Source organism: Rhipicephalus microplus, chromosome 2 (genome assembly GCF_043290135.1).
Source record: "Rhipicephalus microplus isolate Deutch F79 chromosome 2, USDA_Rmic, whole genome shotgun sequence".
NCBI classification, from domain to species: Eukaryota; Metazoa; Arthropoda; class Arachnida; order Ixodida; family Ixodidae; genus Rhipicephalus; species Rhipicephalus microplus.
Window position 1 is genome coordinate 15568255 of NC_134701.1, and position 27651 is coordinate 15595905.

Here is a 27651-nt window from a genome sequence, read left to right on the forward strand (position 1 = left end):
TTTCTTCTTTCTCGAGTTGGGTTTGTATCTCCATCCATTTTTCCTGCTAGCGGCCGCCTTGCATGTTTATATAACTAATTTTAATCCCCCGGTTTATTTTCCTTTTCTTTCCTTTGTGTTTCCGCCGCCGTGCCGACAGAATTGCCGCCAACACGGCAATTCTGTCGCCGTCTATTCATACGTTTTCAGCCAAGTCAAGCCGGTCTTAAGCGGCTATTGGGTGAACCCACCGAACGTTATTAGGGTGGCTAGAATCCTAGCCACCCTAACGTTATGGCCCTGACCCGGTGGCAGCAGACGCGGGCGCGCGTGTATCGTGACGATCCGAAACTAATGGAACGGGGCTCATCACTCTGAGCCAGCGGGACACCTTCAGCGAAATCACTTCGTCCGAGTAATAACAGGAAGTAACAGCTCGCCGACAACGAAGCAACTACGAGAGAACGCGCGAGGGGTGGCTCCTCTCGGAACCAGAGGAAGAAGCGTCCTTTGCTGCTTGCTCTCGGGGTGTTGCCAAGAATTAAGTAGCTGTTGTTAATTAATTGATCTACCATCGTTTCTTATACTGCAATAGTTGTTTGATCAGTGTTTTTTGTGCAGTTCAGACAAGACAAGATGCCCTTATCTTCGCCAGGGCCAGGGACTTTTCTTTGGTCTGCTTCTACGGATCCAAAGGAGGTGCCAGTGGACCTTTTTTTGCGCAATGGAATATCATCGGTTCCAGTGGCTCTAGTCCCGAACAATGACGGCATCATTCGGATGAAAAACCCGAAGATCATTCAGGCGGAATTACGGTCAGTGACGGCCCAATACCAGTCCATAACGGAGGTCCGCCAGTTTGGCAGAGGAGGCATACTGTGCTCTTCGCCAGACCAGTCCTGTGTCCTAGATCTGCTAAAGTGCTCAACGTTTGCATCCCAGCCGGTGAGCGCGTTCATACCTTCTCATTTAGCATGTACCCGAGGTCTAGTGCGTGGCGTCGATGCCAACATGCCACCCTCCGAAGTACTAGAGCTGTTTTCGCCAGCAGGTGCTATTTCAGTCTATCGGTGTGGACGGGTGGTTGATAACAACAAAATACCAACTGAGTCTGTAATTGTGACCTTTGCGGGATCAGTCCGACCATCAGAAATTAAGGCTTGGCCTTTAATTTACAGAGTAGAGCCGCTCTCGATCTAGATCCTCGTCCGCTCCAATGCATAAAGTGCTGGCAATATGGTCACACAATGAAAGGTTGTAGGTCAGTGGTCAGATGTAAGGTGTGTGTGGAAGGTCACAATTCTAGCGACTGTCTGAGTGATAAAGAAAAGTGTTGCCTATGTAGCGAAGCTCATGCGGCCGATAGCTCTAGTTGTTCGGCAAAGGTACGTGAACTGCAAATTCTAGAGATAGTAGAACGAAGACGGTGTTCACGGAAGGAAGCAGCACTTGAAATACAAGCACGAACACAAGGCTACGCCGGTGTTACAGCTCGTAATATGCCAACAATGGAAGCTCTCTCTGTCCCTATTGCGGAAGCGATTGAGAAGGCAGTGGAGAAAGCAATGGAGCGCATCGCTGGGAATATTTGTGAGTCCTTAGCCCAGATTCTATCGAACCAGATGGCTCAAATGTTGGGTACAGCGGAAAACAACCTCAGTGCACCACGTAACATTAGTGACTCCTCGGAGTTTGCAAAGGAGTATGACTCTGCTACGCCACATCAGGCTACGGAAGCCCTTCACATTCGTGACTCCCCTGAAATTTCAAAGAAGTATGGCTCCGATACGCCACAGCAACCTATGGTAGCTGCAGATTCAGTAGAGGAAGGTAGCGTATCTCAATGCGAGCTTACCAGGAAAGTGGAGGACTCAGACGAAATGGAGATGGATCCCCGATCGCTAAAGCGCTCGAGATCCCCTTTATACAAAAAAGGCATCGCACCTGTCAATTCAAAAACCAAAAAGTACCAGAAGAACACCCTGTCTAAAGCTGATTTTCTTAACGAAAATATTCTAAACAAGGCCATCGCTGAGGCTATTTTAGAGCAAAAATAGGGTCACTTAAAATTCTTCATTGGAATTGCCGATCAATTCACTCTGTAGCAACTGATTTAATATATTTGGCATCGAAATTTTCTCCAGATATTATTGCACTGCAAGAAACTTGGCTTTCAATGCATCAGTCTTTTCAATTAAAAAGATTCAGATCTTTCCGTCTAGACCGTCCATCGAAAGGTGGAGGTTTGGCATTTTTTATTAATAATAGAATAGGTCTCAAAGCAAAAATTGCGCATAAGCTCATGTCACCTGACAGTGAAATTCTCGCCTTAGAAATAACCTTACCAGGCTGCAGGCCTTTTTTGGTGGTGAATGCATACTTTCCTAAAGGTGTAATAGATACTCGATGTTTAGACTCTGCATTGACTTCTAGTTATCAAAATAAAATTGTAATCGGCGATTTCAATTCTCATCATACGTGCTGGGGTTTCCGAACTGATCAATGCGGTAAGAGATTGTGAGAGTGGACAGCGGATAATAACTTGTGTTGCCTGAATTCAAGAACACCCACTTACATTAGTGATAGGTCTCGTTCAGCCTTGGATTTAAGCTTTGTGAGTTCATCACTCACTAGTTTGTCGTGGAGTGCGTGTGATTGTGCAACTAACAGCGATAATTTGCCAATATTATTCGAGATTGCTTGCCAAGTTATAATGTCAGGCTCTCAGACTCGAGTGTTTATTAATTACACCAAATTTAGGAAAGATTTAGAATCTGCTTTGGCAACTCATTCTGAAGAGCAAGAAGATACAAAAGCCATGAGACTAAGTGCACTGATCAAAGGAACATATAAAAATGCAGAATTCGTTGTGGAATCCGCAAAGAGCACAACCCACAGTCCGTGGTGGAACTCGGACTGTGCCCGGGATTTCCGACGAAGAAAGGCAGCTTGGAAAAAACTTATGTATAACCAGTGCCCTCAAAACTGGTCTAATTACAAGTATCACGCTGCAATTTTCAAACGCACAGTCTCTTTAGCTAAGGAACAATATGATAGAAAACATTATGATCACTTTCAAAAGCTTGTAACAAAAAGGCGCTGTTCAGGTTCATGAGATCACGTAAAATGATGCCATCTCAAAATAATATAGGGTTTGAGATTATGTCCTTGGAAGAAACAAAGAAATCCTTAGAAACCATGGCTAAAGGCCTGGAGTGTAGATTTACATCAACTAAGCCTTACGATCCACAAAAACCAGCGTCAACGATTGAAGTTACTGAAGTTACAGAGGAAGAGTTAGCACAAGTGATACAAAGTTTGCCCTCGTCAGCTCCTGGTCCGGATGGAATCACAACTGCTATGATAAAAATATTATACAAATTATCACCATGTGACCTACTAAACACTGTAAATTATTCATTAAAATATGCCTGGATTCCGTATGAGTGGAAATTAGCTAAAATAGTGCCGATACAAAAAAGACAAGGATTCGGATATGTCATAGAAAACATTCGACCCATTTCTCTTGCATCTAATATGGTGAAGCCCATCGAAAGAGTGCTCAATAAAAGAATTCTAATATGGATGGAGGAAAATTAGATATTAAACCCAAATCAAATTGGCTTCAGAACAGATTGTTCAATCTGGTGTGCACACGCAGATTTAGAAAGCCGCATTCAGCTTGCTCGCAAAAAAAGACAACATGCGGCACTAGTGACATTGGATATAGCTAAGGCATACGATAGTGTAGAACATTCAGTATTATTACACATATTAGAGAGCCACAATCTCCCAAAATATATATTGGCGTGGGTGAGAGAATTTTTGAGAGGAAGAGAGTTCTATTGCTTTAAGGATGGTTGCGCATCGTCAAAGTGCAAACAAACACGTGGTGTCCCCCAAGGCACTGTATTATCGCCAGTTGTATTTAACATCTTAATGAGCACTATACCGCATTGCCAGGACGTGAAGGTGTTTGTATATGCTGATGATATTGCATTTTTCTCGGCACATAGTGACATATATTCTGTATATCAAACGCTACAGAGATATGTCAATATGCTGGAGAGATGGCTAGATGCAGTCTGCATGACCTTAAATGTAAATAAGAGTGCAGTATTGATATTCCTGTTATCCGATCCCATCTCAATTTCAATATGTTATAAACAAGAGCCCATTCCACAGGTGGAATCTCTTAAATATTTGGGAGTAACTTATAATGCCAACCTAAACTGGACTCCTCATATAGAAAGCATGGCATCTAAAGCACAACGCGCCTTAGGAATTCTTCGTAGACTGAGCAGCCGCCGATATGGTCTACGCAGAAGCACAATGGTGATGATCTATAAAATGTATATGCGACCAATCCTAGAATTCGGGTGCGTATTGTTCTCCGGTGGCCCTGCCTATAAAATAAAGCCTCGGGTTATGCTGGAACGAGAAGCCTTGAGATTGTGTCTAGGACTTCCGAGGTTTGTAAGAAACAATGTTTTGTATCAGGAAGCACGATTACCTACATTGCCTTGCCGTTTTCGTATCCTAACGGTTCAGACGTTTCTGAAATTTTATAGCTATGCGCCAAGACGATCTGAGTATGATTTTATAAATGACCCAGACAGCTTTTTTCTTGCCCATTGGCCACGCTTTCGAACACCTCAAATTGCTTTTGTCCAGAAACAACTAGATAGGTTAAATGTAAAAATTCGAGATGTGATTGCTGCGCAGGATACAAATCAAATTCTTAAGATTGAATTCGATGAGATTTTTCCCTCTAAGCCTAAATTACAATTCTATAGGGTCTTAAATAGCCGACTGCAGGATTATCTTGCACACGCGGAAACGAATAATATTATAGCCACAGATGCTTCAGTAATGGATGAAAAGGCAGGTGTAGGTATATACTCACATTCGCTTGACTGGTCTTTTTCATTAAGATTACCGGATTTCACCCCAGTTTTTGAAGCTGAGCTGTTGGCAATAGTTCTAGCGCTGCGAAAGCTACCTTTGAATGCTGCTAATGCGATCATAATTACGGATTCCCTGTCAGTATGTACGTCGATTACGGCGTCAACAAAATCGATGGCCTTAAAGACGCTCCTTATGCTAGTTCCTCCTCAGCTGCAGCTACTGAAATTAGTATGGGTACCCGGTCATTGCGGCTTAGAAGCAAATGAAATCGCCGACTCTCTAGCACGAGCAGCATTGGAAGGGCCAGTACTATCAGTCCTTCCCGAAGTGGCCACTATAACGGCGACAAGATACAGAAAGCTTGCGCTCAGTGCAGACGCTATGGAAGCAATATTGTCAACACCAGAATTTACTCACTTAAGATTTCCATGGAAAAGTCATTGGTGTCCTACAAAACAGTTGGAAACCATAATAACCAGATTTCGATGTCGTGTCCCCCCGTTAAATTTCTATTCACATAGGGCTGGTCTGGCGATATCACCACTATGCAACTTTTGTTCAGAATTGGAAACAATAGAGCACTATTTTTTATCATGTCGCCGATACAAATAGGCAATATGCGAAATTAACAGCGCCATCTAGTGAACGCAGCAGGTACCCTATCCGCCATTTTGATGCTGGCGAGGCTCGACCACTACGCACGGGCGACCCGCATGCGAGCGTACCACGGAACGTACGCGCTTCGACGCTTCGACTGTCGCAGTCAGATTTTTTTTCCTGGCGAAATCCCAGTACACTGCTGTGTACCACTGTGCAAGCAGCGCGGAGTCACAGACAGCGATGGGAGCAAGGTATGTGGCATGAATTACGTTTTTGCAACGATCATTTAAACGCAAAACAGGGTATGGCGTGCAGAAGCTTTATGGGCACATTCTAGGTTGCATGAATCTCCGCGGTGCACGGGCTGCACGAGAGCAATGCAGGACTAACCATTTTTCTGTGTTACTCAGACAGGCCGCGTTTTTATAGGTTTGTCAGCTTTGCGGCTAGGTGTTTTCACTACGTCGGCCCTCTCCACGACAGTGGTGCTCTTCGATTTACCGTCTCGGACTCGCCGAGAAGCTGTCCGGCATTCGAATTTCCCTATGGCTTCGGGGAATCCTCGGACTACCCGCGGCGAGTCCGAGATGGTAAATCGAAGAGCCCCGGTGATTCTCTGCAGTCGAGTGGAGAGTGCGCCGCTGCTGTTGGGGTAACTAGTGTGATAGAACCGAATTGTTAGAACGGGCTGTTTTGTGATGAGATTACACCATGTAGGTAGACGACGTATAAATGTTATTTTTGAAGGTGATTGCGCACAGAGACGTGTAGTGCTTCCGCTACTCCGAGTAACATGCCGTACACGCATCCTAGAAAGGCAACTCGGTTGCTTGTCCGCGTTCAGGCTCCGTTGTGTCCCCAAGTACGGTCACCGCGCAGCAATAAAACTGTCATTCGGAAGATGAGGGCTATGCCCACTTTCGAACAGAAAAGTATCTGCTCAGGCGCTTAACTTCAGTTCCCCCAACGTGCGCGGACGCAACTTTTCCATTCGGTCCTCTCTCACCGATATTCCTTTACCAACGAAATAAAATCGAAAAGATAGCGGGGCGCGCTGCAGTAGGTTTGGAAAACTGGCACCATGAGTATCGCCAGGGCTTGACTGAATGACGTTCTGCATGAGTTCAGAGCGCGGCAGTTCCATTTATTCGTGAGACGGGATTCATTCTCTGCGTTTTAGTCTCTTCGGCTCAGTTGTGTTGCAGCTGTTTGGTTGTGTTGCAACTCACCTCACCTGAAAAATGTTTCATGTTGCATTATCAAACATACAGCTGTGGAGGCAGCCATAACTTAGTTGTACGGGATTCTGCCTTTTGGCTGCCTTAGACTCGCAGATCATAGAAACCTTTGAAGCTACCTGGAGGTAAAAAATAACTGATTTAAATTCCCCCCAGTGTCCACAAGTGACTAATGCCTCTTAAGGCTTGCTGTGAAGGGCCATATCTAGGAAAGGCTGCTAGAAAAGGGGAGTGTGCGCAGAAAAAACTGAGGGGGGTGGGTCACATTACAAGTGCATCATTAGTCCTGCAATGCACGTATTAGTGTGACCTCTATTCTTTGTGAGATGAATTTGTGATAGTGCCTGTGTTTGTAAACAACAATCAAACAGCTAAGAGAAACCTAGCTCATGACGTCGCACTGAATGTTTGTTTGCTTATATCTTGTAGGTATCCTTCCACCGCTTTCCGAAAGATGCAATGATATACAAGAAGTGGATTGTTGCGATCAAGAGGGATGAAGGCCCGGAATTTCAAGTCGGCAAGTCAACGAAGGTCTGCTCGAAGCATTTTAGGTCATCGGACTTTATACCTAGCGTTGTGAGTGGCCGCAGCCTCCTTCGGGACTCGGCAGTTCCGTCAGTTTTTGCTTTTTCCAAGGAAAAGAAAGAACGGAAGCCCCCAAAGCCACGTGCTTCACCACAAGTAAGAAGCCAAAACCCGGTTCTAGGCCCAGGAGTGCTAGGCGATGAGCTTATGCATAGCCCAGATGAAGTGAAGGCAGCACCGGTAGGTCTAGAGGAACCCACTAGGCTCAACAGCTCACTTGAAGGTGAAAATACACGTTTGGCCGAAACGATAAAACAGAAAAACAACGAAATCGCGCGGCTCCGAGACGAGCTTTGCCAAATCAAGGAGCAGCTTGTTGCTGCAAAAGGAATCATCGGGCAACTGGGCTTCGAAAAGGCGTCCTTGAGTTGCCAACTTGCTGCTGAAAGAGAACGAACGGCTCCCTTCACAGTGGAACGGTTCAAGGACTGCGACGAAGACATGCTATTTTACACTGGGCTGCCAAGCTACAACCATTTTAAGAAACTTCTGGTCTACTTGAACCCCGGTGATGATGGGTGCAACGTTCTACGTTCAGAACGTACAGAAAGCAGTGAACCCAGATCATCGCGAGGGCGGAAGAGAAAACTAAGCACGGAAAATGAGCTGTTTTTGGTGCTAGTCCGACTGCGCCTCGGCCTGTTTGAAGATGATTTGGCTCACAGGTTCTGCATTGCCCAGTCAACTGTGTCCCGAATATGCACATCGTGGATTAACTTCCTGTATGCCAAACTAGGCCTGTTACCTCTGTGGGCTCCTAGAAGAATTGTAGATGCTACAATGCCACCCGAGTTTAAGGAAAAGTATTCATCGACTCGAGTAATCCTGGACGCCACGGAAATACAGTGCGAGGTGCCATCATCCTTGTCCCTACAGTCTACAACGTACTCCCCATACAAGTAGAGCAACACATTCAAGGGACTCATCGGCGTCCTGCCTAATGGCCTTGTCGCCTTTGTGTCAGAGCTTTTCACAGGATCCAGCTCAGACAGAGAGTGTGTGATTAGGAGTGGTTTTTTAGACTTGAAGTTTGACGACGAAGATGCTGTTATGGCAGATAAGGGCTTTCGCATCGAAGATCTCTTGGAAAAGAATGGAGTGAAATTGAACCTGCCGCCGTTCCTGAAGGGTGGCACATTCTCACCTGAGGAAGTGAAATCTACAAAGGAGATTGCTGCTTTGCGGATACACGTGGAGCGGTGGATACAGCGGATAAAGGCATTCTACATTTTTGATAGACCCATACCGTTAACCTTGGCTCCACTGATTAACCAAATTTGGACTGTGACGGCAATCCTGAGCAACTTCCAGTCTTCTCTCATGCAACAGTCAAGTGGCAAACCGCAACAAGAGCCTTAGATGTGGCAAGCTAAAAAATTACGCCCTTTCCCACGAGGGGATTCCTGCGAAGGATGCGGAGCGTAACGGGGCTCCATCTGAACAGCGCTTTGCGACTTATCACAAAGTATATATTATTGCAATGCACCAATAAAGTGCAAGAGTTTTTTTTTTTTTTTTTTTTTTCAGCGCACGCACTTGCTTTCACGAGACGAGCCCGCTTCCACTTTAAAAGCTCTGAAGCGACAGTGTTGCTGGTGTCCTCCTGGGCCGGCACGAGCCCCGACCATGAGATGGCTCCTAGAGCGACAGTGTTGCCGGCGTCTTCCTGGGCGCATGCGCAGGTGGCGTGCGGACGACGGACTATGGAGGGACAGAGCCCAAGCCTAAGATGCATTCGCAGTTACGCTCCGCATCTAAAAGAACACACAGCACTTGGCACGTTTTAATGCACCGACGACTGATGATTGACTGGTTGTGAGGTGTAACGTGCCGACGCTACACAGGCGATGAAGCGCGCCGTAGTGGAGGGCTCCGGAGTAATTCTGATCACCTGGGGGTCTTTAACGTGCACTGAAATCTCAAACACGCAGGCAATTTCACTTTCCGCCTCAGTCCGAAAAGCGGCTGCTCCGGCCAGGAAACGAGCCCACAAATGGAGGATGACTGCAGGATCAAAAGGGAGATGACAGCACGGACCGTGAAACTGGTAATCTGCAGCTGTGTGACTTGAGCACTCAGGGGCGCCATGTGCGCGAACAAAAAGCCTTGAGCAAGAAGGCAATGTTGTGCGCTGTTAAGTTGTTGCTCACTGTGTGATTCGTTCAAAGACGTAACCACCAAACTTGTACTCACCGTGTAAATACTTGTGCAATTTTTTTTCCTGGTCATCTCCGGACACCATTCACGCTACCAAAAGGCTTCCGAACCTGGATTCACAGCAGTACTTTGTCAAGCTCTATTATTATTTCTTCGCTCATTTGTAATCCTTCCTTATTGTTCATATACTGTGTTGTGTTTGTTAACCTACCTCAAGTTGACTCTCATTGTAACAAATCTTGCAAAGATTGACTATAAACTGGTTTTGTTTTGTCCATGTGCAGCTCAATGGCAGAAGATGTGGTTGTGTCCAGTCATGACATGCTTTCGGTTACCACAGACTAAATTTTAAGTAATCTAGTCCAAAAAAATGCTCACAAAGGGATTGAGTGGTGCTAGCATGTACATTATAACTTATTTGGATGAGATAAGAATTTAATTCGCATCATTGCAATGTGGCCCACAATCATAGCTTTTCTCCCCCCCCCCCCCCTTTAGGCATGTTTTGTTGCCTTTTTTGCTTTTTTTGAGGCCGTAGCACTTCTGTGTATCGCTGTGTATCACATGTTAAAACATGTGGAGCTGTCCACCTTGAATGGCTTGAAAGGTGCACTCTCTGCGTGCGGAGTATTTCTCTATTTCAAAAAAAAAAAAAAAAAAAGTGCAGGAACACAAAAGTACATGTCCCTTGTGACTCTGTAGCATGTGGTTAAGAAAACTGCTACGTTGTGTTTGCGTCTCTTCCTGCAATATCACTCAAACTGATGCGTTACAAAGCATCACTATGCCAGAAAAATGGTGTTTTTCTGAACTTTCATCGGCGAGATTTTAAATTATTCAAGATTAAATCGAGCGAGTGTGACCTCACGTACAATATCTATATTCTCTTAGACGTATCCAAAACTTTTAAGGGCTCACTAAGTTCTGTATGAATACAAGCAACTGGATGCTGCAAGTATGTACTAAGATTCATTAAACACTGCTTAAAAAACCTTGGATGGGAGTCTAATAATAATAGGTATGGCATGCAATCTTTTATCTTTACCCAAAATATGATGCATGAGATTTTTCATTTCCTTATTGTGGTCTCCACAACTTGTGCTGTGGCAATGTGAAGTCTAGTGGAAAAAGTGAATCTGAAAAAATTCTTGCACGAAATCAGCCTGTGTATGTTTGGTTCACAATAAAGCAGCCAATGTTTTTATTTCCACATGTCTGCAAAAGGAAAATTTTTTGTCTCAAGGTATTATGTTGTGTTGCCTTCTCTGCGTTGAGATTTTGGTGCACGTTAAGATGCCCAGGCAGCCAAGACAATTTGCAACCATCCATTACAGGGCACAGTATTGCCCAGATGCACAAATGGCAAGTAAAGCTCGGAGCGTTATTTTTTTAGTATTGAAAAATCCTCTGGCACGAAGGTAGCACCGAGTTACCTCTTGGCTAGGGTGTGCAGGTATTGTGCACGCCTCATAGGTTAGGTGTAGCTTTGGCGCACTAATCAGCCGAAATCTGGAAGCTTCACTGATTACCGCCTGGCAAGATGGGGCAGCATTTGCTCAAAGAAGGCATCAAGCTTTTTGCGCATATTCTCGCACTCGTTCCTGTCGAACAAAATGCACTCAATGCCAATCCACTTTTCCAAACACACGACAAAATCGCCCCACAAGCAGCCAGTGAGGGCCATCTGCCCAAGCACCTGAGCATAATACTCATGGTCTCTGTCCAGCTGCGGTTCACCATTTTCCCCGAACACCAAGGAAAACTTTCTTTTCTTCGCTTCCTCTGGCTCAGAGTCTTTCAGAGAATGGGGGCACTTGACCTCGAACACACCATATGAAAGTTCTTCCGGGTCGTACACGAGTCCGTCTGGTGTTGCACCCAACCAAGGGCACACAGGGTCTACCACAAGGCCGCAATGCTGCACTGACACATTGTGCCCGTAGCTGTTCATGACAGCTATATACCTATCTTTGGCCATGTTCTCATTCCTTATGCCATATTGCACCGGACGGACGTGCGTGAGGTCCTTCGGCTCAATGAGGTTACGGAGGCCCTTCTCCGTCCATGCCTGCCGCCTGACGACGTGGCCGAAAGTTGACGCTGTCAGTCGATTGGCCCGTGCCTGTCGCCAGCGTTCACTGAGCCGCTGCTGCCTTGAGTTCAGCTCGAGGTCCCGAGCTTCTTCTTGTGACAGCTGGATCTCCTGCACAATGTGGAAGTAAATATAGCATGAGAAAGCGCTAGAAACTTTTAACGGCTCAGAGCTTGCATACACTGTACTTTGACTACTAGCAAGACCCAATCAGCTTTCCTGCAGCCTAGCTGGTATGCCAATGTTTGTTTTCGGTACCGTGCTGCACTAAGATTAATAGCCAGTCATCAAAAGACAGATTTAGGAGCCACTTTTAGGAGAGTCAATGGCATGAATGGCAGAACAGCAGCAGCAATGAAATTGTGCTTTTTAATAAGAACAGGCAAGAGAGGAGCACAGTTCCCGGTTTTTTAAGCAAAGCTTGGATAGCTAGGGTTCCATATATTTTTTGCATTTGGATATAGAAGCTCATGAGGCTGCAAATGTTTTCAAAGCGCAATACAATAAAAAGAAGTCCACACGTGTGTCCCCTCATGTTTAAAATAGCATATGCAGTGGATGGTGACCGCGCACAGAAAGAAAAAAAAAAAAACAACGGGGTGTTTGTCGTCCTCGCAAAAGTAGCTAGAGATTTGGGCTTGAGAGTGGCACACACCCCAACCGAGGCATCGGTGTTTGCACCACAGAATGAATGCGCACCTGAGTCGGGCTCCACCACCTGCCGCCCCAGCGTTAGCGCCCGGTCATCCCTATTTTAAAACTCTATTGTTATAATGCAGGTTTGACAAAATCAGAGGACATGCAATCGACAGTGGCCCCAAGTTCGATTAAGTGTAAGTCTTGGTTTACATTACACTGATGCATTGAAATGAATCGAAATACGGATATTGGGTGGTAAAGCTAGCAAATAGCAAATGTTAGCCTGTAGAAGCACATATGAGTGAGACTGTTTAATAACCACACAGCTTAACATCCTTCAAAGCGTAGAACATAAAGCAATGATCTGCACTGATAAAATAAAGCACAGCATTAGTGCTGGGTTTGCCTGTAGTTTAAAATTGCTTAACCACTATCATCACTGGGGCCATTGTCTTGGCATTTGTAACATTTGGTGGAAGCAAATAGGGCATTCATAATTTTCTCGTTTTCTCTTTTTACAGAGGACTGCATAAGAATATTTCTAGGCTGCATGTGCTCTACATCTAGGTCCACCTAATCAGTTAAAAGCATCAATGGTACACACTCCACCAGTTGCAGAGAGAAGTATCTTTTCTATACTGCACTTACAGTCAACACCCTCCATTCTTCAGCCGTGAATCTGCCGGGCAAGGGTGGCTGTGAGGCTCCGTCACTAAACAGAGTCAAAGCTGGCACTGGTGTCACGGTGGCTGCCCCTTGCGAAATGCTGGGTGACATCCACGTAGTGAAGCCTGCAGGGAGTTTTGCCTGCTGGTACGACAGTGCAGACCCCGCAGGCACAGGCCCAAGCTTTGTGTCCACTGACGGCCCCCCAGCAGCAAGGAGAATGGCAGCAAAGTCGAAGGTCCCGAGGCTCTGGAGGTCCTCTCCCAGGCTATGGATCGCTTCAAGGTGTTGCTGCTCCTTTTGCTCCTCAGCCCGCGCATCAAAAAGTCGCACGGGCATTGGCATGCCCATGCCACCCTCACGTGGACTCCACCAGTCCACGTTCTGCACGGCCATAGGCCTGATGCCTTGTCGTCGGGGGCGCCTCCATTGCTGCGGCAACTCGGTGCATGAAAGCTCTGGTGGTGCCTCTTTGAAGCCCTTCTGCTTCAGCAGAACAAGGAGGCGCAGAGCCGCAAGAATGTGGCTGCAGGCACTACCAGCCGCAGCGGGGCACTCACAAGTGGAATCTGCCACTGCTCCACTGTCGCTTTTCAAAGCCAAGCTGACTTTGTACGGCCGCCCACTCTTCTTCTGGCTTCGGTAGCACGTGGCACGTGCATAGACAATCCCGAGACTGTAAGAGCAACAACAACAACAAAAAAAAAAGAACTTTGTAAGCTGCACACAGTCAAGTTTGTCATCTTTTTACCGAGTGCCATATCACAAGTACGAATAAAGCTGTCGTGGCACTTGCCATGACAGCTTTACGCAAAGTAACAAGGTTATGCAACCTACTCTCCACAAAGTAATGACTATGTCATTCGGGAAAACCCCTGCGCAGCTGACGTTACAGTGCAATAATACAAAACCTGCATGAAGTGCTTCGATGTGAACAACCTCTAGTGGAACATAAACAAACACTGCTTTTTATTGACGAGTTGGAAAACCACATGCCAATGCTGCTGAAAAATCTCCAAACCAACATGCACTGAATGAATCAGGTTTTTAAGGAGTCCCACTGTTAACTTACGTTGACACTTGCGGTGGATCAGTTCCGTTCTTTCTAGCTGTCCTTGTAGACCCGTTTAGTCTAAATGTTTAGTGAACAAACTAGCGTACGTCGTGTTTTATACAAAGCAGCATGCGCACTCGTAAAGGCAGCACATTAATATTAGACCAGTAATGCATACGTGCGGACGCGAAATTTGTTTGCGCAAAAAACTGTTTTCATAGTACGAGCGATGTCCTTCAAGGCATGCACACTGCTCCACCGGAACAGCTGCGAAGTTCCTGCGCGACCACGCCTGCTGATCGGACGTGCTAAAAATAAACGCCAAACCATAGCCTCCTCTTGCCAAGCCATAATGACAAGTTATCCAAGCACGTGAGCACGCGTAGTGAAAGAAACACGCAGTGACATGACCGACCTCGCCAAGAACGCCCGCACGACGTTAACATCGGCGGCACTATTTGTACGTTGCTCCAAAAGGAAAAGCACTGCATGCTTTCAAAAGGTTACACAAAACGTCGCTTACCTACCTTGTGTCACAGGCGTTGGTCACAACCGACGACGGCAAGGTGTACGCTTCCACGGCGAAGGCATAAGATTTTGTTTGCTGCTTGGATGACGTCGGCGCCTGGTTTATTAGGTCCGCTACAGTGTCGTTCGATATATGCGGCAAGTTTTCTAAACAGTTTGTCCACATCACATGTTCGGGCACTGGGAAACGTCTTGCTGTGGCCATCGCAGTAGCTCAGCGCAGTGAAGCGGGTGTTCAGAAGTCGTACGGCCGTACTATGGTGGCTAGAATTCTAGCCACCATAGCCGTACTAGCGAACGCGTTTCCGTCGACCGCTTGCCCACATTAAAATGGCGGCGGGGTCGAAGTGCACAGTGTTGCCAGAGCACAAAGCAATTTCGCATATGGTCTATTGATCAGGAAAACATTCTTAGCCCTCCCATTCGCTAGCCTGGGGTTGAATTTCACTATAGAAAACATACTTTCCTTCGGTGCTTATAATCTGGGCTTCAGCCACGAGAACGTTTTCTACGCAGTTTACAAGTACCTGATTGAAAGTAAAGAATTAAGCTTTTAATTGCGTGATTATTAATCACGGAAAAAAAATTATTCCAACGAACACAAGAGCATTGTTTAACCATGCCGATTCTTACTCAAGGTAATGAATAATTGTCTTATCTGCACAAGTGACAAGCAGCTATTGCACTCCTTTCATTCTGACTAGGGTTTCTTTTCTTTTTTTCTTTTCTGGTGGGTGGTTTCGATATTTAAAAAAAAACTTACTTAATTAAGTCATCGATTCTTGGCCAATCCCCCTGAGTGGGTACGAGCCATGTATGTGGATTCATCATCATCATCAGAACGCGCGCTAGATGCACTGACAACGGCGAGTGCTTTCACGTCATTAATTCAGCAACTGTACAGACAACACGATCGGTCGTGCGCCTTCTACGGTTGCATGCCGCCACGCGGCCGACGCAGCGTCCTGCCACTGTGTCCGAGTTCCGCGTGAAACTCACCGGCGTCAGCATTCTGCGACCGTGGTGACTTTGAGCACGGTGCTAGTGACAGTTGAAGGTGGTTGCTGTTACGTTGAGATTACATGCAATGCTGGTAAAGAGTGTACCAAGCGGAACAGAAAAGGTGTTTTAATACGCACATGCAAGTTGTTACTGTACATACACAACACGAAACTACGCATGTGCACATGGTCCTCACGGCGTCTGCTGGGCTCAACAGCGTCGTCCGTTGTCACAAGCAGGAGCACTGCTCAACCGTCACTGACCTGCAAGGCGTTCGTCGTCATTCAGCTTCGTCATGGTGCCCAACGCAATTTCGCTGCTTCATCCTGCTTCATCCGCGTCATCCACCGCACGACACATGGATATGCACTTGTTCTACGCACTGTTGAAACCCCGTGATGGACAAAGGGATTTGTAAACGTTGCTAAGAGTAATGTAACAGCCAGGATAACCGTAACCAATAACGCGGCGCAGAGCACAGATATTGACCGCCACGGCTCAGCACGAGGCCTGGGGAGGCACACATTCCGCCGCCAGCCACGGCCGCTCACTGCTAGACCAGCTCCACTGCGTAACACGTAACCATAGCAACGCCGCCATTGTGCCTAGTGAATATGGCTGCCATGATGCCGGTGGGCACGGAGGAAGAAAAAAGTGCCGGCTGGGCAATGCCAACGCCACCGAGGATGAAAGAGTTTCCTCTAGTGGTAGTGGTTAGAATGAAGAGGAAAAAGGCACCTAATTTCTGTCTGCCTTCAGGCGACACGGCGCAGTGCCTTATAGGGGTGGGGGAAGGAGGGATAAAAAGAATAGAAGGAAAATAGACGGAGAAGAAGACAGCCAACGAGAGGAAAAAGAAGGAGATAGGAAAGTGGGGATCCGGTCGAAGCAGTCCAAGGGCGGGGTGCTACAATGCGAGAGCTGCACGGCGTCAGGAGACCGCGGAGGGCGAACCAGTCGGCGGCAGCTACGCTGATGTCGGAGATCGCAAGGGCACAACCGTCCAGCTTGAAATCCTGCGAGCGAATCAAAAGAATTTCCTCTAGGTGGTGTTGGGCATGCCCAGACATGCCCTCTCCTACCTTTCCTTCCTCCGTGCTTATGAATGAATGTGGCTGTACCCTTTGGATAGATGAATGAATGTGGCTATACCTATTAGATTGGGCGGTGGCTAACGCAACCTAGCCGTAATACTTAGTGAATCAACCATTAGATTTATCTTTTTTTCCCCTTTATATAGTGAGGTTGAGGATTCGTACTTTGCAGTGAAGGGTTTAATTTTCACTCGTGCCTTGACTTTAGCCACCAATCAGATAATATCCTTCCAGTTAAGTCTACCCGCTTAAAGTTTATTTTGCCCTCCCGGTCCCTAAACCCCAGTGCTTTGAAAAACTCTGCGCCATCATCCTGAACTATATGGTGAAGTCCTTTACAGAACATTATCCAGTTTCCTCCTCCTGCACCGCATACCGTGTCTACCCCTTCGTATTTTCTGATATGTCTTGGTTCGCAATGCTCCTGTCCTGGCCTCAAACAGTAGAGAACTACCCCGAGTATTGTCAGAGATCCTTTCCTTGGCAATTTCCTGCTTAAAAGTTTGATAGATCTCAAGTGCGGACTTCTTAATCATGCCCATTCTCCACATGTCAGTCTCCGTTTCCTTCACTTTCTTCTTAACCGATAGTTCTTTTTGGTTTGGCCACCTGCTGTTTTCTAAGGATTTACCAGTCAATTTCCTGGTTCACTTCCTCCATTTTGTATCGACATTCTTCATGTACAAGCAGCTGAAAACCTTCCTAGCCCAACGCTCCTCCCCCATTTCTCTCAAACGCTTCTCAAATTTTATCTTGCTGCTAGCTTCCCTGCCCTCAAATGACGTCCATCCCATATCACCTTGCACTCCCTGATTTGGTGTATTCCCGTGAGCTCCTAAAGCAAGCCTACCTATTCAACGTTGCTTAATTTCTAATCTTGCTTGAACTTCTGATCTCATGCACAAGACCGAATTGCCGAACCTCAGCCCAGGAACCATGACCCCTTTCCATATTCCTCTCACAACATCATACCTATTGTAATTCCACAGTGCCCTACTTTTCATCACTGCTGCATTCCTGTTACCTTTAGTCGTCACGTATATTTCGTGTTCCCTTAGGTACTCGGTCCCATTGCTTATCCATACGCCCAGATATTTGTATTTATCTGTTATCTCTAGCGTGACCTCCTGTATTCTAAGCTCATTACCTTTGTTATCACTGAAAATCATGACTGCTGATTTTTCCTTACTGAATCTAAAATCTAACTTATCTCCCTCATTACCGCAGATGTCCATCAATCTCTGCAAATCTTCCTTGTTGTCGGCCATTAGCACTATATCATCTGCGTACATCAATGCTGGTATTTCCTGATCAATGAGTTTTCTTTGTTTGATTAAAAAGAGGTTGAAGCCAAGTCCACTTCCCTCTAATTTGGCCTCCAATCCTTGTAGGTACATCATGAATAACGAGGGTGACAGAGGACAACCCTGCCTAAGTCCCCGTTTCACCTCTGTGGGCTTGGATTAAGTTGGATACCTGTTTTTCCTACTTTATAACTACCTTGTTACTTTTATAGATTTCCTTTAAAAGGTTAGTGACTCCATCTTCCACACCCAGTGTGTCTAGTATTCCCCAGAATTCTGAAGCTTATTTCTACGTAAGCAGCGCCGTCATAGATGACTGGCGTTTCGCGCTCATTCGGCAGGCAAGAGAAATCTAGGAGGCTATGGTACAGTTTCCCTTCTCTAAAGGGTAGCCCACTTCCTCCGTGGGTAGCCCTCTTCCAATCTGGCAACTCTGGTGTGCGTGGCCAGACGTTTGTTTAGCCCAGAGTTCGTGTGCTTGGGTTTTGTGGTTGAGCAATGCATCGTGTACATCGGCCGTGAAGAAACGAAAAAAAAAAACAAAAAAAAACCCCGTGAATTGTCGCTGCATCTTGCCGCACTGTTGCCGCCAGTATGACCCAGTACCTCCCGCCGAATCTCTTGGCGCTCTTCGCACCTCGAGACCCCATCCCGTACTTGCCGCCGACGGAGAAGCTGCCCCATGAAAAAACCCAGGGGACATACACCGGCGTATCGCAGTACTTGAATTTATTCGAGGTAAGAGCCTGCTTTGTTCTCAGGCAGAGCCTAATGAGATTTTGTATTTTAACGGGTTCACTCTCTCACTCTTGAAATGTCCGGCGTGCAATGTGCCCTACGGTTATTACGCCGTAGGTGCGCGGCTGCTAAGCCTACCAATACAATTTGCATTCCGATTTGGGTTGCGTGCCTCGAAACCTAAACGCCTCAGCATGCTGCTTCTCTGCGGATTGTGTACCAGTGAAGTCCGGCAAAGGTTCTGAAGCTTCGCCGAGCGCATCTCGGCCGTTCTGCATGCAGCTGGCATGGCCAAGGCTCCCGTTCCATTTATCGTGCCGATGCGTTTGTGTTCCAGGATCCCAAGGACACGCCACCTCCGACGCGCGTGGAGACCAGGGAAGAACGCATCGAACGTAAGGTAAGCGTTGTCTTGCACGCACCTGTCTTTTCGACAAACTTTCGAGATGTTTGCCGGTGAGATGTTATGACGAGTGTTGTTGCCTTTCAGAGGAGAGAGAAAGCCGAGCAGGTGGCCTACAAGCTAGAGCAGGACATCGCGCTGTGTGAGTATTGTTCCACTTGCTGCCGCTTGCATGAGCGATCTCGAAGTAGCGGACAGAAGTTGAACGATTGTCTATCAGCAGCCACTCGCGTTCTGGAAAAAAAAAAAGTGCGTGGCTCTTGCTTCATCCCACTGTGTGGGATCGTAATTACTACTTTCAAAACATAGCCAACACAGGTATTAAGTACATTCGATTGGCTTTTACTGCTGTTAAACATGTCTTGGGTGTGCTGAACAAATTTGGATTTTTACAGGGAGTATTCATTCAGCGGTAGTCAGGCAGTACTGATTGAGATGGCACTGCACAGAACACATAGGCTCGCAGGCCAACAATGAAGCTCAGACTCAGCGCCACAACAACAAGGTTGCCATGTAATACTCCTGGCACACGGTAAATCTAGTGTTAATTTCAACGAATGACATTAAGTAGACCTGTAAAAGAACTTGTTGTTGGGCTAGTTGGTACAACATTTCTAAAAGTTCATTCGAGTGCAAACACACAACACAATCACACACACACAGCGCTCACTTCCAACTGATTTATTCGTAGCTCGAAGGCTTGAATATATACATAGAACACATGTGCTCACCAACACCATAAAAGGCCAATAGCATATGTTATCAATACATACAGTTAATCAATTTCAGAGCCTTAAACCGATAAACTGGAATTCGCTTGGTAACAATGATAGCAAAGGGGCGATTACACAGTGATCTTTATTTTTTTCAATGACAAAGGCCTCTAACACTTCATGTGCAATTTTACTTGCGCTTCTGCCTAGAATCTTCGTCTCGGAGAATCGTGCATCACAACCACGCGAGATAACATGCGCAACCAGGTGCGATACTTTCATCTCGTTTTGTCAATTTTTGGGCGTGTTCCCTTAACCGGTCATTAATATATCATTCGGTTTGGCCAATGTTCACTTTTCCGCATGATAAGGGTACGGAGTACATGACCCCCGTGGAACACTTAACAAAGGCCCTCTCATGCTTCTTCTCGCAGCTGCATTTTTTGCTACTGCATACACAATGGCACAGTCTTCTGATTTTTTCAGGTGCAGAAAACACCATCGGTACGCCGTACCTGGCCGCGACTTTCTTGAGGTTGTGCGAGAACTTCTGGATATATGGGGCACAACTTGTGGCCTAATCCTCAAGGGCTGGGTAGCTGTCATCGCTTCCCGTGTTTCACGTTTAAACTTCTGCAGAAGTGATTCAGCAATGACCGATTGAGGGAACCCAGCAGTCTCTAATTGGCTCACCTGATTAAGGAAACTAAGTTTCATGCTGTGTGGGCACGACCTCTTCAGCGCTGACTCCAAGCAAAGAGATGCAACGCCCCTCTTCACAATGTTTGAGGGGGCAGAATCGTACGGCAACAACTTCACCTCAACACGAGGATGATAAGACTAAAAAAAATGCGCGTTTCACGTGAGACTTAAGTCTAAAAGCTGCAGACAAGCTTCTTGTGGCAATTCAACAGTGAAGGAAATCTCTTGTCCTAACCTTATAAAAACATTTAAAATAACATCAGGGGATATAAGGCCTCCTTGCTTATCTGAAAGAATTAAAAAATCGTCAACATACCTAAAAACCTTTAAAACCTCCTCCACTTTAAAAGCATTGTCCAAGTCTCTATCTACATCCGCTAAAAATATATCGCAAGGAACCTGCGAGACACAGAAACCAATGCAGATTCCCTGCTGCTGAAGAAAGGGCCTTTCATCAAACATTATAAAAGTTACATTGAGAAAAAAGTTGTGAAAGCGATAAAAAATTGTCAACGTAATGCCTGCGTCATTGATAAAAGAAATGTTGCCATTTTAGAAATATACCAAAGAGCCGAACAACAAGTTCTTTTACAATACGTTTCAAGTACAGTGGGCCTGTCTTATAACCCATTAGACTTGTGTCATTAATTGATGGACTTATACGCAACGTCATCAAGGCTACATGCTGAGCTAGAAAATGCGCCTTCTGCATACGCAAGGGGTTCCCCCCTGAGGAAGTTTGTGCCTTATACGGAGGTGTCCAACCGTCCTGGAGACACGTCAAAAGGGTGTGCGAGATTTTCAGGGCAGAACTTTGGCGTCAGGTGCGTTTGTTTCATGACTGGCTCCGTGTGGTCCACTACAGTCTTCTTCTGCAATGTCTGGCTGCTCAACATCTTCGAAGGCTGAGGCAGCAACTGGGAGTACTCACTGAAGTGAGGTGGAAGCAGGTCCAGAACCCACTGCTCAGGGTGTTTGAAAAGCAATGAAGGGAAGAATGGAGGGCGCATTGTGGTGCTACAGGAATCGTACATTCCGGCAGAAATTGAGAGATGGCTTCGGAAGGGACCGAAGTTTGCCGTTCCACCTTGCATTTCTGCCCATAAACTTGTCGCACTAAACAGAGACTTGTCTGTGAAGGCCACTCAAGACCGGGACAGATGCCTACAAGATGGTATGAACTGTTTATCGAAATGTGCACCGCGGGTTCAAGATAGACCTAAAGTTAAAGGCTTAAATAATGTCATTTCTTTTTTAAACACAACAAGTGAACACTAATGCTAGCCGACAAAGAAAGCTGCTTTGTGGTCATGCCTGAGGGAGCTTACAACGAGTAGGCTTAAGAGCTACCAAGAAGAACTTCCACCCAATTAAGATGGGAGCGACTCGCATTCGCTTGTTTTTGCAAGAATGTGGGGGCTTACAGCGTTAGCCAAGGACATGAAGGACAGCAAAGGGCACAACCTCAACGTTTTTTTCTCGGCCAAGACACACAAACCGGATGTACCTTTTCGCACTATCTTTAGTGGAGGAGGATCATGGCAGATTACCGTTGGCAGATTTCTTCAGAGCAAGCTAAGGAATCTTGTGGTGAATGACCATTTCCGTACAAAGGGCTCAAGTGATGTGTGTGACTTTTTGCGGTCTTGCTATTGTACAGGCAAGGCTTTTTCAGTGGATGTTGTAGATCTTATTATTCCGTGCCGCATGACAAGCTTCTAGCCTTTTTAAAATCCTGCATTGAAGAGAATGGTGACGTTGCTTCTATCAATGACGCAGGCGTGTCGGTGTTTTTTTTTTCATACCGAATAAATTGTCTCGGTTATCTGTCTGAACTAGTCCTTTAGGAACCACCGCGAGCAAATGCAAGAATTAGCACCATTAAAAGTTTGTTGAGTGTGTAACAGGGATTGTTCATAGTTTACCTCTGCTTTGTGGACTAGAGTACGTAGGTCAGTCAGACAGGTGCCTTAATGTAAGACTTTAAAAACATTGCCAGGAAGTAAGTAGTGCAGGACAGGACAGTTTTTGGCCGCTCATTGTACCGAACGTGGGTACAAGCCATTGTTCGAAAAGGCAAGGGTTCTCGTGTCTTACCCTAACAAATGCACAAGACTTTTAATCAAAGCAGCAGCAATCGCTCGAGGCAGCCGCGTCAGCAAACCATCAATAGCTTTATCTAAAAAAAAAAGGTCTATTTAAATTCGGCATGAGAGGGTCCGGGGTGAGCACGTGGTTTTTTTCAGTGTCTTTGTTTTTATGTGTTTTTGTTTTTTGCTTCAGCAAGTGATCTTATCTTCCTTTTTGTAACATATATACGTGCGTCCTAGTAGTAATAAATCAGTTAAAAGTCTGCGCTCGTCCTCGCTTGTTGTATTCGTTGTCGGAAGTTTTTCGCGCTGAGAAGTTTAATAATGGATTACCAACTAGCCCAATCCCACGCTTTACTTAAGAACATTACAAATGAATGACATTTGCTGTAAATGACATTATATTTGCTTTGTGACAGGGCTGTTGCTCGATTAGGCGTAATTTCAGCGGCTGGGCTGCAGTGGCGTTTCTATATCTATGACATTACCCCGGCCTGTAAAGCACTGTCTTAGGGCCTGCTAGGTTTAAAAGGGTGTGACGCATTGTAGGCCTTCAGGTGGGAAACATGCCCAATGTCAGTTCTGGGTGTAGTAGTCAAGTTGGTTGTTGAAAAAATATCAGGTGACAGGTCTTGCCTGACGCATGACTTAGTTTGGCGATAATCACCGAGGCCAACATGACGCGATGGGCGCCACAATAGAACGAAGAGAGAGTCTGGAGAAAACTCTGTGTCGACTATCATAGGTGGACTTTTGTTTAGTCTGGAAAGCCAAATGTGGGCTACGGTGTGTGCGATGAGATAGGGGTGAAGGCATCTTGGACGTATCAAGTGGTAGATGGCGAGTCAGACATGGTGTAAAAAAGTAGCATTGGATTATGGCCGAAGAGAAGATAGAAGGGGGAATAGCCGGCAGTTTCATGACACGGGGTATAGGTGAAAATTATGAATGGGTGGGCAGTGTCCCAATCGGTGTGCTCGTCAGAAATTTACATGGAAAGCATATCGGTCAGTGTGGTGTTGAGGCATTCTGTGAGTCCGCTATTACGAGGGTAAAGGTGTGATGAGTAGCTCAAGAATGCAATAGGTCATCAACGACACTAGAAAGGTAGCAGCCACCACGGTCTTTGAGTAGGTTGCAAGGAGTGCCATGCTTGAGATTGATGTAGTATAAAAGGAAGTCTGCAATGTCTCTCGCTCAGCTGGTAGTTTGTGCTTGAGTGATTGCATACCGTGTGGCGTAATTCGGGGCTACTGCAACACATTTATTTCTGGCTGTCTTGGTTGGAAAAAGACCTCCTAGCAAGACCAATCCCACTCAATAAAACTGCTCGGCTGGGATCTCAACATTCTGAAGGTGGCTGGCAGGGGCAGTTTGTTTCTTTTGGCTCTGGCAGAGGTCGCAAGCTGCAACGTAGCGGCGAACGCAACAATAAAGGCCTTACCAGAAAAACTGTTGTCGAACATGGTTGTAGGTTCGGGAGATGCCTAAATGTCCGAAATTCGTGGCGTCATAAAATAGTTGAAGGATGTCCTTGTGAAGATGATGTGGGGCGACAAGCCAAAGTTCAGCACCGTCTGGGTGCAAGTTGCGGGGGTGCAAAACATTTTGCAGGAAGAACATGCCGAGTCAAGGGTCTGCAGTACAAGCCTGAAGATGGTCAATGATGAGAAGTAATGATGGATCTCGCCGTTGTTCATGTGCTGTATTTGCATTTCCATACCCATAATTTATTGGGCAGCTGCAATTCAGTCGTGTACCCTATAAGGATGTGTTACTTGAAAAGAAATGCCAAGGGGCAGTACCAGTTTTAGCTTTGCATGTTTGTTTCAGGAGCTCCGAATCAGGCCATATGGTAGCTTCCGAGGTAAAAATAATATCGGGAAAGTGGTAATTGTGCCATAAGGAGCTAAATTCTAGAGACCATGGGAGTGCATGTCAAACTGCATTAGTGCACTGTTTCATGGTTAACTTCAAGAGCATAATTAGCACACGTGCATCTGCTTATACCCAGCATGCTGCTCATTCATGCACTTGAAACAGCGTGCATGTTGTCACGAGGCTTCTGAAGTGCAGGGGTCTTTTAACCACGAAGCTTTAGAGAAATGGACCAGCTGGCTCTTGAGCGAAGGAGCGTGCAATCTTTTCTTTGAGGGCGAGAGCTGCTTTTGCCCTCAATGTGCAGATGTTATCCCCCCTCGGGGGGGGGGGGGGGGGAGGCCGAAGCAACAAAACAGAAAAAAAATGAAATATATGTTTGATCGATATATGCTTGAAATGAAACATATATATATGATCGGAGATCGCATTGGGGCCGAGCCTGTGTAGTAAACATTGCCCTAAGGGCGTCTGCGACCAACGATTAATTTGTCTAAGATGATGAGCTTCCCGCAGCTCTGCAAAGGAGTTATGTACCCCCAGTGCCGCGAATCGGCTGTTGGAGGTGGCAATGGGAAGGCCGAGTGCACGTTTGTATACCGAACGAAGGAGGACGTCCAGCTGCTGCTTGTGGTGACGACGCAGGCGAAGGTAAGGTGAGACGTACAGGACGCAACTTGTCACAAACGCATTGGCCAACCGCATGAACTGGGTCCCACGGAGGCCGCCGCACTTGGTAGATACCTGCCGTGTCGTATGGCTCACCTGTTCGCTGGTGCGTCGGAGGCTTGCTATTGTGTCCTTGGGATCCAAAGATGAAGTGGTGTGGAGCCTAAGAATTCGAATTTTCTCGACTGACGGAACGGGACCAGACTGAAGCAAAACCTGGGGTGGAGGTGAGTCGGATAGCGAGAGAACAGCCAATTTAGCTGGAGAGCACTCTAGGCCACACAAAGCAGCGTAGGCGTTCACCAGAAGGGCAGCCTTTTGTAGGCGCTCTTCGATTTCTGCTGGGGAGCCGGGGTTGGTCCAAATTGTAATATCGTCGGCATTATAGTGCGTGGTGTATTCCCCAACCTCGCGCAGAAGGGAGGGGAGGTTCCTCATGGCCAGGTTAAAGAGTAGAGGTGACAGTGCAGCACCTTGGGTTGTACCCTGTGTGCCTAACAGGTAAGGGCCATGTTCGATAGAATCGAGGTGAATGAAAGCGCCGCGATGACATAGGAAGCCTCGAATGTAATTGTATGTCTTCTAGCTGCAGTTTGTGGTAGAGAGGCTAAAAAGAATACTACTGTGTTTGACGTTATGAAACGCTCCTCTAAGATAGAGTGCGAGCACGGCTTTATCGTTACAGCGCATAGTGGTCGGTTCTATGATGTCGTGTTGAAGCTGGAGCAGGATGTCCTGCACCGACAGATGTGGGCGAAGGCCAAGCATTGTGTCAGCAAAGGTCCCGCTTGCCTCTAGGTAGACAGAAAGGCGTTTACGGACCATGGTTTTCATGAGCTTTCCGGCGCAGGAGGTTAGTGAGATTGGTCTGAGTGCCTTGATGCTGACCGGTTTGGCCGATTTGGTTATGAATGTGACGAGTGATGTCGTCCATTACGATGGAAGCGGGGAGCCATCCCATAACAAGTTTATCAAGTGGAGTAGTGAGCGGTGTGCTTTGTCGGAGAGGTTAGCCAGAAGCGACACTGTGATGCCATCCCGCCAAGGGGCCGTGCCCCGTCGCATTTTCGCCAGTGCAGCCCGTAAATCTGAAAGCTTGTATGGCGCATCAAGCTTGGCGTTAGGGGTGCCGGAATACATATATGGCCTATACATATACATATATGACCTATGGGGTCACTTGTGGGACAAATGTATCGGTCGCACAATTCTCGTGCGAGTTGATCTGTAGTGCCCTGATAGGCATGGAGAGCACGACGGAGCTGGCGTTGCGTTTCTGCTTGAGTGCTGGAGGAATCTAGAAGGCTACGACTTAGCCGCCAGGTGCCCTTAGAGCTCATCTGGCTCGCCGCCTTCGTGCAGGTGTCAGCCCAGTTTGAATCGGCAAGAGCGAAAGGAGCCTCCGCAGTGAGCACCTGACTGTGAGCGCGAAGTTTTCGATTGAGTTTGTTACATTTCCAGCGCATTATAAGCCCGTGGTGAGCGTTGCAGAGATGTAAAAGGTGTGGGTCTATTGCAGGAGTCAAATTAGAGGTTTTGAGGGTGCAGTGTGTTTGCCTGCTGCATATGAAGAACGTAGGATGTCCACGTCGCATATTCGCTCGAGCTGGGGATCATAGGAAATGACTGCATTCTGAATTTAGCCCGGTCTGTGAGACGGGCCAGGCCCCAGTATTAGCACACTTTCTGCTGTGGAGTGAAGGAAATGCGAAGCAAAAAGTGGTCACTTCCCAAAGTCTCACCCAAGTGTGAACTTACTTACAGCGCAACACCAGAAAAAATACAGGACAGGGAAGGAGTAGAACAGAAAGAAAAGACCTCCCTGTCCTGTATTTTTTCTGGTGTTGCGCTGTAAGTAAGTTCACGATGGATTCTAACCAACTGGCCCAACTTACCGTCTTACTACAATATGTCTCACCTAAGTTTTCCCATGCAGCATCGCGATTGTTACAAGTCAGGGAGAGGTCGGGGCATGTGTCTCGTGTGGCCGAATTGCCGAAACGCGTGGGCTTTGCTGGATCGGTAAGCAGCGTGAGGCTAAGCAAGGAGATGAGCTCCTTGAGTTATCTTCCCCGGACCTTCTCATAGTGGTAACCCCAGTGAGGGCTGGGGGCATTGAAGTCCCCGACAATCACCAGGGGTTGACGGTCTGCCGTGCGCAATGCCCTATGAAACAGATTCGTAAAGGAGGCCCTCGCAAAACGAGGGGGACAATACAGGTTTAATATCTGAATTAATGGTTGGCCTCTTCGTTGAAACAGTATTGAAATTATACAATAGTCGTACGGGAGATCCAGATCGAGGTCAACCTGTATCGCCGTGTACACCTTATGCACAAGAAGGCATGCAGTGGTGCCTCCCACATAGGAGCAATATTCAGAAAGAGTTGGCGTTGCGCCAGATTCTTGAAGTGCCAACTCGGTCGGCTGTGAGCAAAGTGAGTGGAGGAAGAATGAAAGGTGTGAGCACTTTCGCCTGTTCCCGAACCCTCTAGAGTTCCACTGTATGATCTCGAATTTAGATGACAAATTAGAAAGAGATGTATGGTTGGTAGCCATGATGAATATCCTAGGTTTTATATTTCACCCTCCATGTCTTGCTCAGAGCCT

At 46.6% G+C, this 27651-nt stretch overlaps 3 protein-coding genes across 5 annotated transcripts in view; 2 read left to right on the forward strand and 1 right to left on the reverse strand.

The window, feature by feature from the left end:
• Positions 1 to 280: 280 nt before the first annotated feature.
• The window catches only part of LOC119169203 (uncharacterized), a 341045-nt gene continuing 313674 nt past the window's right edge, over positions 281 to 27651 (forward strand). The window contains exons 1-3 of one of the 3 annotated variants that reach the window (XM_075886230.1): positions 281 to 924; positions 18925 to 18987; positions 19078 to 19132. In XM_075886230.1, coding sequence (XP_075742345.1) covers positions 616 to 924; positions 18925 to 18987; positions 19078 to 19132 — 427 coding nt within the window. In that variant the 5' untranslated portion in view covers positions 281 to 615. Of the gene's footprint in view, positions 925 to 17967; positions 18588 to 18924; positions 18988 to 19077; positions 19133 to 27651 lie in introns of those variants that run through there. The other 2 variants (XM_075886226.1, XM_037420316.2) reach the window with 2 other exon arrangements.
• Positions 931 to 10682, forward strand: LOC119187210 (uncharacterized). The gene is made up of 2 exons (XM_075886237.1): positions 931 to 5738; positions 7155 to 10682. Exons 1-2 carry the CDS (start codon positions 5562 to 5564, stop codon positions 8214 to 8216), a joined length of 1239 nt encoding a protein of 412 aa, XP_075742352.1. The 5' UTR covers positions 931 to 5561; the 3' UTR covers positions 8217 to 10682.
• LOC119187209 (uncharacterized) lies at positions 10643 to 14792 on the reverse strand. The gene is made up of 3 exons (XM_037435413.2): positions 14449 to 14792; positions 12850 to 13543; positions 10643 to 11673 (listed from the first exon to the last, which is right to left on the reverse strand). The coding sequence occupies exons 1-3, from the start codon at positions 14652 to 14654 to the stop codon at positions 10996 to 10998; spliced, it is 1578 nt and encodes a 525-aa protein (XP_037291310.2). The 5' UTR covers positions 14655 to 14792; the 3' UTR covers positions 10643 to 10995.